An 11,368-nucleotide genomic window follows, 5' to 3' on the forward strand; every position below is an offset into this window, starting at 1 on the left:
GAAAATATAGAAGAAGATGAGGATGAAGATGAAAACGTAGATGAGTCTAGTAGTGAAGAAAGTCTTGTTGATGTGACCATTCATTGTGATAACATTGGTACATCTAAAAGAAGCTTGAGTGAAGAACAACCATGCAGTTCATGGACAAGTGGTAATGATGACATGAATGATTTACGTGGTATATCTGACAATGAGTGGGTGTCAGATCACTTGGACAGTGGTCTAGACAGTGAGGATGAAGGTGACATTCCTAGAACTATGTTCCCCACATTTAGCATGCCTAAAATTCTAGAAGAATATAAGTGGGAGGTTGGGACTTATTTTACTGATAAAAACGAATTCAAAGAGGCCATTAGGACATATGCACTAAGTAATGGTCGAAATTTAAAATTCTTAAAGAATGACAANAAGAGGNTTAGTGTNAAATGTTNTGGGGGCAATGGTAAATGCAAATGGTATGCTTATTGTGCCTTTAGTTCTNGTTCCAAGTCATGGNAGCTAAGAAAAGTGATTGATGATCACACTTGTAGCAGAGATTTTAATGTGAAGTGTATCACTTCTAAGTGGTTGAGCAAAAGGATGGAAAAAGCTGTTAGAGAGAACCCTAACATGAAAGTCATGGATATTAGGGATAAAGTGAGTAGGAAATGGAATGTTGGAATCTCTAGAAATATGGCTTTTAGGGCAAGAGCCATGGCAAAAGATAATGTTGATGGTTCATTCAAGGAACAATATAGAAGAATCTATGATTATGGTCATGAGCTTCTCAGGTCAAATCCAGGTTCAACAGTGAAAATAAAGGCTGAAAATATTAATGGGGAGTGTATCTTCAAGAGAATTTATGTATGCTTGAAAGCATGCAAAGATAGTTTCAGTAGTTGTAGACCCATCATTGGGTTGGATGGATGCTTTCTCAAAGGCAAGTATGGAGGGGAATTACTAACAACAGTGGGAAGAGATGTAAATGAACAAATTCTGCCCATTGCATATGCTGTTGTTGAGGTAGAAAACAAGGACTCCTGGACTTGGTTCTTGGACCTTCTGATTGGGGATCTTGGTGGGGAAGCTATATGTGGAGCATGTACATTTATTTCAGACCAACAAAAGGTCAGTCAACCCTAACAAAGCTTAATTACAACCTATTTAACATAAACCTCATCTGACTTCATTATTTAAACTTGTAGGGTCTGCTATCAGCCTTTGCTGAACTTCTACCTAAGGTAGAACAACGCTTTTGTGTTAGACATTTGTACTCAAATTTTAGAAAGCAATTTCCTGGAAAAGACCTCAAAAGGTTGATGTGGACAGCAGCAACAGCCACATATCCACAACTATGGGAGGCTGAAATGTTGAAAATTAAAGAGATCAATTTAGAAGCGTATAAGTATTTGATTGGAATTGCACCAAGGTATGTGTTCAGCTTACTCTANGTTATTATTGTTGTACTTGGACATTTATACTTATTTTGACATATATTGTTTTCCCCAGATATTGGTCACGATCTAGATTCACTTCTAGATCACAATGTGACACTCTTGTCAACAACATGTGTGAGGGATTCAACAGTGTGCTACTTCACACTAGGACTAAACCAATTATCACCATGTTGGAAGAGATTAGGGTTTACATCATGAAGAGGTGGGCTAAGAACAGGACAAAGATTGCACTATATCAAGGTAGTGTGTGCCCTAAGGTTCTCAACAGATTTTTAAAACAGTCATGGTTAACCAGGTATTGGTTACCAAGGTAAGTTCAATACTTCTTCCAAAGCAAACATGGTCATCTTTTTTTTCTTTCTTTTTAACTTTGTTCCTAACTTTGTTTCTAACTTTTTAATCATGACAGATGGTCATCAGATCAGTTATTTGAAATCATCCATATTTCACAATTTGGGGAGCAATATGTTGTCAATCTTGACAAGCAAGAATGTAGTTGTAGAAAATGGTTACTGACCGGTATTCCTTGCACTCACGCCATCACTGCAATGAAGTTCTTGAATGTAAATGCAGAAGACTATATTGGTACTTGGTATAGGAAGTCAACGTATGAAGAGACTTACAACTCCATCGTTTACCCTATCAATGGTCAAGTTCTTTGGGAGAAAACTCCATATCCAGATGTGTTACCCCCAAAGAAGAAGCCAATGCCTGGCAGGCCCAAGAAAAAACGAAGGCTAAAGAGTTGGGAGTTGAAGAAGAATGATACTGAACTAAGAAAGGGTGAGAGCAAAAAATCATGTGCTATTTGCAAAAAACTTGGACACAACAAAAGATGTTGTCCACAACGACCAACTACAACAAATATTCCAGCTGACCAACCTCCTGCTGCAGAAGCTACTGAGCAAGCTACTCAGCAACCTACTGAGCAACTTACTGATCAAACACCACAAGTGACAGTACCTCCTCCTGAGCAACCTACTGGTCAAACAACACACGTGCCTGCTGCTGCTGAATGAAGTCATATTTCACTTTATTTTGGAACTTTGAAATTTGACCTTATATTGGTTACATCTTTTAATTGTAATGTCANTTGTATTTTGNTGTANTNATTAAGACAATGTTGCTATCAGATCTTTTTGATTATTAGTGTTATCTGGTCTTTTTGGTGTATTACTTAAGACAATGTCTATGTTTAAGGCCCCACTTTGAGTAATAGCCTTAGTTTGTGGTCAATGTGTATTAACTCTGTTGCTTAAGACAATGGTCAATGTTCATTTTAATTCATTGGTGCTTCTTCAAGAGTTTTTGGTTTTTATTGTATACAAATTAACTGCAGATTGAATGTTTACAATTCAATGGTGCTTGTTCACAGATCATTATCACAATAATTGTCACACCCTAAAGATTGAATGGCATATTGTGTCTCTTTTCCCTAAAGATCATTATCAAATAAAACAAATCAAAAGGGACATTTTACAAGATGAAATTAAACACGGGAACTTTTATAAATATGAAAGTACTTGCTGTTAATATGAAATTAGATTACATACTTTCAGAGACCTACTTTCATCAACATACTTTCATCAACCTCCTAAGAAATCAATCTACTTTCATCAACATACTTCCATCTACCTCCTAAGAAATCAATCTACTTTCATCAACATCGAAATCAAAATTACATTAAACACCCAGGTAACAAACATCATCCCAATTAACACCTTCATGCCCTTCTCCAAAATAACGACACTTTTCTCCAAAGAAGCATATTTCAGATTTTCAACATCTCTTTCTTCCATCTTCATCATACTTCCACCCACTTCGTCGTTTCTCGCACTTGCACTCCTTTCATCAAGAATCGTCAAATTTCGTTCATCAAAGACTTCTTCATTGCACCACTGAAAGAATTTGCATCCACCCATCTCTCCACTCCCACCCTATACAAGAAGAAAGCACACCCCCTCGTCAACGAAACCAAATTCAAACAAATGAAATCACACAAATTACCTTGAAGTGAGGGTAACCCGCAAAATCGTTTGCCCTTGTTCTTAGCAGTTTTGGCTATGCGAAACACTGCTTTCAAACCACAATAGCAACTGGGTTTTGCTCCCAACCTGCTCCCACCACCAGTACTCTGTTCAAAGCCCCAACCACCCAAGCATTTGCACGAAGAAGAAGATCCAGACATTTGGTCACCTGAAATGAACACTTCTTCCAAAGCTTTATCTGCTTCCACTGCTTCCAGAAATTTGTGAGGATGTTAAGTGTTACGGTTGCTTAAAATGTTAAGTTTTAGGGCATCTTTAGTGTTAGGGCTAAGACCATAACACGTGTATGCCATGTGGAAGACTTCATTACACAACCAACACCCATATAAATTAATAGATATTGCCACCACAGCTAAAAAAAATTACAACTCATCAGTAAGAAACGTCGTTACTCTTTATTTAACGGTGATGGCTAAATTACCTCATTTTTACAAATTAAAGGACTAAATTGAGACAAAAAAAAATATGGTGACCAAATTGAGATTGTCATACAAATATGAGGACCAAAAGAGGGTTTTAACCTATGTTTTAATAAATATTACTAGTATTTTATATTAAACCCTTTTGTAATTATCATTTTTATAATCTTGTTTTAAATATTTATGTAAATATTATTCTTTATATAATAAAATTACAAAAAATAAAGATAAAAAGTATAAAATATGTAGAAAATGAAATTAATAAAATATTAAATAATATTATGAGTATTTGGTATCAGCCTAGTACTTATTATTTTCAATCTAAATAATTAAATAATGGTATGAATGTTAGTAGGATCGTCTACATCAGCTTAACACTCAATACTCTTAAATCTTCCTAAATAAATAAATAATGGTATGAACACTTGTATAATCGTTCGCATCGTCCTACTGCTTAATACCATTCTTTCTTTTAAAAATAATAACAAAAATATGTTTTAAAGATTAAATACACGTGTGACCACTCGCGTCGTTTTTCTACTAAAAACCTTTTTCTTTTTCTTTTAAATAGAAATAGCAAAAATATGTTTTAAAGATTAAGCACACGTGTGACCGCTCGCGTCATTATTGTGCTAAAAAAAATTCTCTTTCTTTTAAAAATAATAACAAAAATATGTTTTAAAGGTTAAGCACACGTGTGACCGCTCGCGTAGTCCTTGTGCTAAAAACCTTTTCTCTTTCTTTTAAAAATAATCAAAAAATAACAAAAATAATGTTTTAAAGGTTGAATACTCGTGTGACCGTCCGCGATGGCCTAGTATTCATTACCTTCTTTTTCTTAATCAAGCCAAAAATACCAAAAATAAAAAAATCTTCGAAAACTAACAGCATTCATTTTTGAACAAGCAATCTTTCAGTCGTAAACTACGTGATCCTTGATTCTCCACCAGGAATGGAGATACTTAGGAGCAAAGTTAGTCCTTGTCAGGTTCACCTTCCGAAAAATCCAAATTTTTTCCAAACAAATTTTCTCAACAATTTTCCAAACAAACTTCTCAAATAGATTTTCAAAAGAACTACGTAATCCTGATTTCTCATTTTGATTGAGAATACATAGTAGCAATGTTAATCCTTGTCGAGCCCAAAAAACTAAAAATATATTTTGTTTCTTTAGATTGTTGTTTTTCGGGGATAATTAAACATTTTGTAAAACACATCATTTTTGCGCATCTAATTAATGGTACTGCCTTCGGGCAGGCGTAGTAGGGTGTTAATACCTTACCTTACACGTAACCGATTCTTAAACCTAGAATCTGGTTTCCGTAAACTATGTCTTATCATTTTATGGTTTTTCCATAGTTTTCGAGAATAAATTATGGTTGCGACTCCAAATTTCTTTTTCAAAACGATTCTTTTTTTTATCATCCTCTCGTCACGATTTCAGTTGTGACAGTTTCCACTCAAAATCCCATTTAATAAAAAAAAAATGCTTTTGTGACCTTTAGGTTTGCTGCATTCCAGAACACAAAAAGTGTCAATTAGTTGTTTGTTATCCTCCTCTCCCACTCTCCCTTGTTGCAGAAAAAGACTTTATTATTTTTTATGGATTACTTGTATTTCTTTTTTCTACTTTCTAGTCTTACAATGCATTGCAATTTTTGTTCCAGAAAGTTATTCCCCTGGCATGGGAGTTACTAATTGAATATAAAACAAATATAAATAATAGGTTGATTCTCAAATTCTTCTATAATTGAATTTTTTATTGATTATTATATGATTATTTTCATTTATTCTTTAAATAAAGACCTCAAATTAAACAAATAAGTTTCATTTAATTAATTAAGACTCTTATTCATTCTAAACAATTTTTAGTTAGATTTTAGTTATACATTATTCATTCCAAACATCCCTAACTAAAATAATTTCATCATACAAGTTTGAATTAAGTAAACATATGTAAATTACTTATTCCAAAATTACTTATCTCCCAACGAACACGGAATTGTTCTCGAATATCTGACTCTTATGAATGTTATGCAATGCTTACGAATAAAGGTAAAAATGTTTAAAGAAAGTTGTAGAATAAAGAGGAAACTTGAAAACAATTATGAAGAAACAGGCTAATTCCACTACTTTTCCAAAATAGANTCATCATCGGTTATTCACANATCATTGTTCAATTGATTATTGTTTAAGTTTCAAATTAATTAAAGTACATTCTTAATTAATTTGAGGGCGATCATGCAGTTAATCAAAGTAAATTCTCAATCAAATGAAAGACATTTTTAAATTATTCACAATAAATTCAACCAAAGTACATTCTCAATCAATTTTATTGTGTTTAATCATGTCTATTCTTAAATCTCCTAACCAAATTAAAAGCTAATCAATCAAAGTAATTTGTCAATTGATTATAGTTGAAATTATTACTACCAACCAAAGTACATTCTCAATTGATAGTAAAAACCATTTAATCATATGAAAGTTCCTAAATTCAATCAAAGTAAATTCTCAATTAAACCTAGAAACCATGAAACTCATATAATTAATATGCATGTAGATTCAAACACATTNTGATGCAAAAATCTTTGCTTTTAATATGATAGAAAGATGAAAGACATAGAAAGAGAGCAACTTAAATCAATAATCAAAGTAAACAACTACATTAATTCACTTAACCTCAGAATCCATAATGAAATTACAGCAGAATAGCCCTAGATGCTTAGCTCTCCATGAATGAAGTATAATACATGATGAAATAGAAAAGAGAAAGAGGAGTGATGAATGAATGAAGATCCCTAGGTCTCTTTATATAGGGCTTGATTGGGCTTAGACTCTGAATATTCAATTGACAGAATCTTTTATCTTATATCTTCCAAATAACTAAAAGATTTAGATAATTGTAACATTATTTGGAAGATATTTTCTGTTGATATTCCCAAATTAAATCAATTCAACAACTGAATTTTATCTTTTAGCTTTTCTGACTTTCCAAAATTGCACAAATGTCCTGAATTTCCTCTATCTGCACTTTAGCCCTTCAGAATTCCCAAATTTGACCAGAGAGGTCGCGCCCAATAAAATGTCGCCACGTGTCTATCTCTTTTCCATCCAAAATTAGGGTTTTGGAATTGGGGGTAAACGAATCTAGAAGGCTTCATTCTGCCTCTGCGCCGCGAGAATGAGAGAGGAGCTTTGCTCTCTAGAGACGCGACTTGCTTCGTGTCGTGCCACGGCTCATGGAAGGATGATGGTTCTCCGGTTTCTGCGAGTTGCGAAAGCTGCCATCGCGTTTCTGGGTGTTGTTGGGTTTTCTTTGGCAGGTGCGAGGGTGGAGAACGGCGTCGCTGTTCGGTGATGGTCTGTTGCGATGATCTGTGTTTGCTTTGCAGGTTTGGTTTTGATGCAGGTTGTGGCTTTGCTGGAGAAGATGAATGAAGATGGTGGGGACACGAAGGTTGTGCGATGGCGCAAAATAGGGTTCATGGCGGAGGTTTGACGGGCTGTCATGGTTGCCTGCGATTGACGAAGGAGTGAAGAAGATGGATCTGGAGATTGATGACTCGCGAGAATGGGTGCTGCCTCTTCCAAGTTTCTGACGATGATGGCTTGTCATGGGTTGATGGTGGTGGTCACCGACGGTGCTATGGACAAGATGGTGGATGGCGGCTTGTACTCCGGCGAGAATGGTTGCGCGATGGTGGTCGAGGATGATGGAGAATCTGTGGCATTCATGGTGGCCGACGTTGATGGTTGGATGCGCGAGGAACTTGGATGCGTGTTGATCCGTTGGGGGGACGGCTGCCGACGGCAAATCTGGTGCGACGACTAGGGTTTGTTGGGAATTAGGGTTTCTGTTGAAGATGGTGATGACGTGGCAAGAGAGCTGAGGTGGCAACACCTTATTGGCTCACTGATTAGTGTAAGGATGGATGACATGGTCTTATCTGGGTGGTTGATCTATTAGTTGTGGATTGCCACGTGGCAGAATCTGGTGAAGTCTGACTTAGGAATGGTGGGAGGGGTGTGTATAGTAAACTTAGGGGGTGCAAGGGTAAAGTTTGACTGTTTGGCCCATCTGTGCATTATTTTTTAAACAAAACCTGATTTTGGGCCTCAAATTGCAATTTGGACCAATAAAACTCTAATTTCAGCTGTACAAATAAATATTAGAACATCCAAGAATAATTTATGCGCTAAAACATACATTTTACGTCTCTTAAATTCCCAAACTCCGACAATTCCAATCATCACAAAATCACTTAAAATCAACCATTTAAACACAAATATCTCATCAAAAAATTTAATTTTAAGCATAAATGTGAGTATAAATATGCACTCATCAATCTTGCATCTTTACAAATTTTTAAAATGATCATTTTACCTAATGACTTTCAGAATATATATATATATATATATATATATATTTCAAAAAAATTTCAAAACAACTTTTTAAAAAAATTTCAAAATGAAATTTCCGGAAGAGAATGTTTAGAACAAAATTTCTCAAATTGAATTTTCAAAGTACGTGGAATACATTCCGAAAAAGAATTTTCGAAATAAGATTTATTTAATCTCATAATTTGTTAATTTAGTTCCTCTTTCAAATCAATTAAAATTTATTCTATAAAATTTTGAATAAATTTTTTAAGAAAATTTCCTTTAAATATATTATTTTTAATTTTTATTTGTTTTTACTATTTGTTATCTATACCTATATATAAAAAGGATTTTCCTTGTTTTGTTCACATTTGTTTTTCAATTGCACTCTTTTAACTGTTTATTTATTTGAATATATTTTTAGATTTAACTATTTTTTAATTAAAAAATTACCTACAAAATAAATAAAAATTATTTACAATAAAATTATAAAAATTATTTATATTTAATGACATTATTAGAGAATTTATTTCCAAAAATGTAACATCCCAAAAATATAACATTAAACTATAATAGAGTTGTCACATAATTAATAAAATAGAACAGTCCACAAAATGAAGAATAAATGTCTCATCATAATTATACAAAACATAATTATAAATGTAACTAAGTACAGTAACTTAGAACAAAAACTATAAATCTAGAAACTAGTTTATAGAGAACTAAACATCCGTCGTCCCGCCATCCAACGCCTGCTCCACATATATCTCTTCACAATTTGCTCACACTCTCCAGATGGTCATAACCAAGAATCACATAGCACAAGAACATACAACTAAACACAGACAAAAGAGTAAGCTAGTGTAAACAGAAATATCATAAAATGACTAAGATTTCTACATAGATCATCAAACTGTATAAGAACATTCTAGAAACATATAATACGCATAAGCCTAACTCATTCGAATATAGTATGAATGTCAAGTTATAGTGATTCCTATACCTGTGGTAGTAATATTGTTGGCTCAATCCAAGATACCATACAAGGTTAGTCCATTTCAATTATCTTTTACCAAAATAAGGCCCCTAGACAAAAACCTCCTGCTATTCTCACCACATAAATCATCACTCTCTATTGAGTATGAATGATCATTAGAATGTAGGATGAACCCCAAACTTAATTCCGACCATTCATACTAACAACGCTATCGGGTACCACCATAAAACCTCTCCATGAGGATCATGGACTTATGTCCCTCAATATCATTCACTTAAATCACAACAACAACATCATCATCATCATCATCATCATCATCATCATCATCATATAACATATCACACACTCAAAGTATTTCAAGGATAAAATTCACTTATAACAATTTTGGAAATATATAATAATCACATAATAACACAATTTTCGTCATAGTAGCTTGATACCCACACTTGACAAGGTAAAACAGCCTTGAAAATCTCACCAACAGCTCTGGAAGGGTCAAGAACCTCCAAAGCGATCTAAAGAACGTCCAAAACAGATGTCCGGAACCCCAAATTTGAGACTTCCCACAACTTAGTTTCTGTGAGACAACTCTCACCAAACTACTCTTACCAGACGATCCCTTACCAGACGACTCCTTACCAGACAATCCCTTACCAGACGATTCCTTGTCAGACGATCCCTCACCAGATGACTCATTGCCAAACAATCCCTTACCAAACGACCCCTTATCAAACGATTTCTTACCCATACGAATCTTTACCAGACAATCTCTTACCCAAACAATCTCTTACTCAGACGATCTACCAGACTTTTGTACAATAAGAGACTAACTAAGCCCTAAATGGCCCCAAGAAAGTTTCCAAAACTGCAAACTTTCCCCACAACCATGATCTTAAAATTTCACCTGTTAAAACTCCCACTTTTGTGCCCAAAACTCAATATTCTTCTAATTTATCCCACACCCAAGTTCTGTAACAACACATCAACTCAAACTCAGTAAATCTACATTTACAACTTCATCAATAAACAAACTTTAACAGCAGCAAACTAGACACACCAACATACATCAATTTTCAATTCAACATACCACCATTTTCTAGCACCTAACATACCAAGTTTCAAGATTTAATTAAAGTTCATAAATCAATCATCACATCATCATACAAACCTCAAATATCACATGCATACCAAATCTAAACTAAACAAACTAGCTTCCCTTACCTGGTTGATGCTCCCAAAATTCTAAGAACTCTAAAATTCCTCCTATGACTTCAAGATCTGTATTTCCTCCCTATAGTTGAAATCAATTGGCTAGAAATAAAGATCTCGCCTCAAGAAACTCTCAGGTGATCTCTATCTTCCTATAAATGAGTAGGGAATTAATGTTTCTATAGAGAAGGTAGAAGAGATTTTAAGAAAAAAATTTTAGAGAGAGAAAGTTTCTTAGATGTTGAAACTCTTGATCAACAAATTCAATTTATACTGTTGATATTTTTAAAATAAAATAATGGAGTATCATCATCTATCATCTGAAACACTCTACTGCATTTAATACTCTATTTTTTTTAAAGTCTTACAAAAAGTATCATTTTATTTATAACACTCATTCTAATAGTTTTTTCAACATTCATATTTAATGAAATTTTAAGAGTTAAGTGATTTGAAAATATCAAGCTATATAAATTGTAAAAAAATTAAATGAAACTTATTTACCTCTCATGAAGTTGAAGTTATGTTGGAAGTTTTTGACATCTCCAGTTTTAATATAAATATTGACTTCAATTATATAACCCTAAATAATAATAATAATAATATGTGTTAAAAGAAAAGGTTAAATATCCATAAATGATATAAAGGTGTATCATTGTTAGCTTTTTGACACTTTTAAAAAACTCTTAAGATATATAAAATAAAAATAATTTATCTATCTTAAAATAAATATTAAGGATTATAATTAGGAATCGAAATTTTAGAAAGATGATAATTAAAAAAGAAATATATATAGTAGAATAAAAATTCATAAACACTAAACAATAGTTTAATTTTTACATAGATGAAAGACTAACAAAATAAATTATAAAGACTAAA

At 33.4% G+C, this 11,368-nt stretch overlaps 1 protein-coding gene across 1 annotated transcript; it reads left to right on the plus strand.

Annotated features, from left to right (window-relative positions):
- The first annotated feature begins 162 nt into the window (after nt 1-162).
- Nucleotides 163-2,455, plus strand: LOC106780365. The gene is made up of 4 exons (XM_014668650.1): nt 163-1,107; nt 1,185-1,408; nt 1,489-1,746; nt 1,846-2,455. The coding sequence occupies exons 1-4, from the start codon at nt 163-165 to the stop codon at nt 2,453-2,455; spliced, it is 2,037 nt and encodes a 678-aa protein (XP_014524136.1).
- The last annotated feature ends 8,913 nt before the right edge of the window (nt 2,456-11,368 follow it).

This window comes from Vigna radiata, chromosome 2, assembly GCF_000741045.1.
Source record: "Vigna radiata var. radiata cultivar VC1973A chromosome 2, Vradiata_ver6, whole genome shotgun sequence".
Taxonomy (NCBI): Eukaryota; Viridiplantae; Streptophyta; class Magnoliopsida; order Fabales; family Fabaceae; genus Vigna; species Vigna radiata.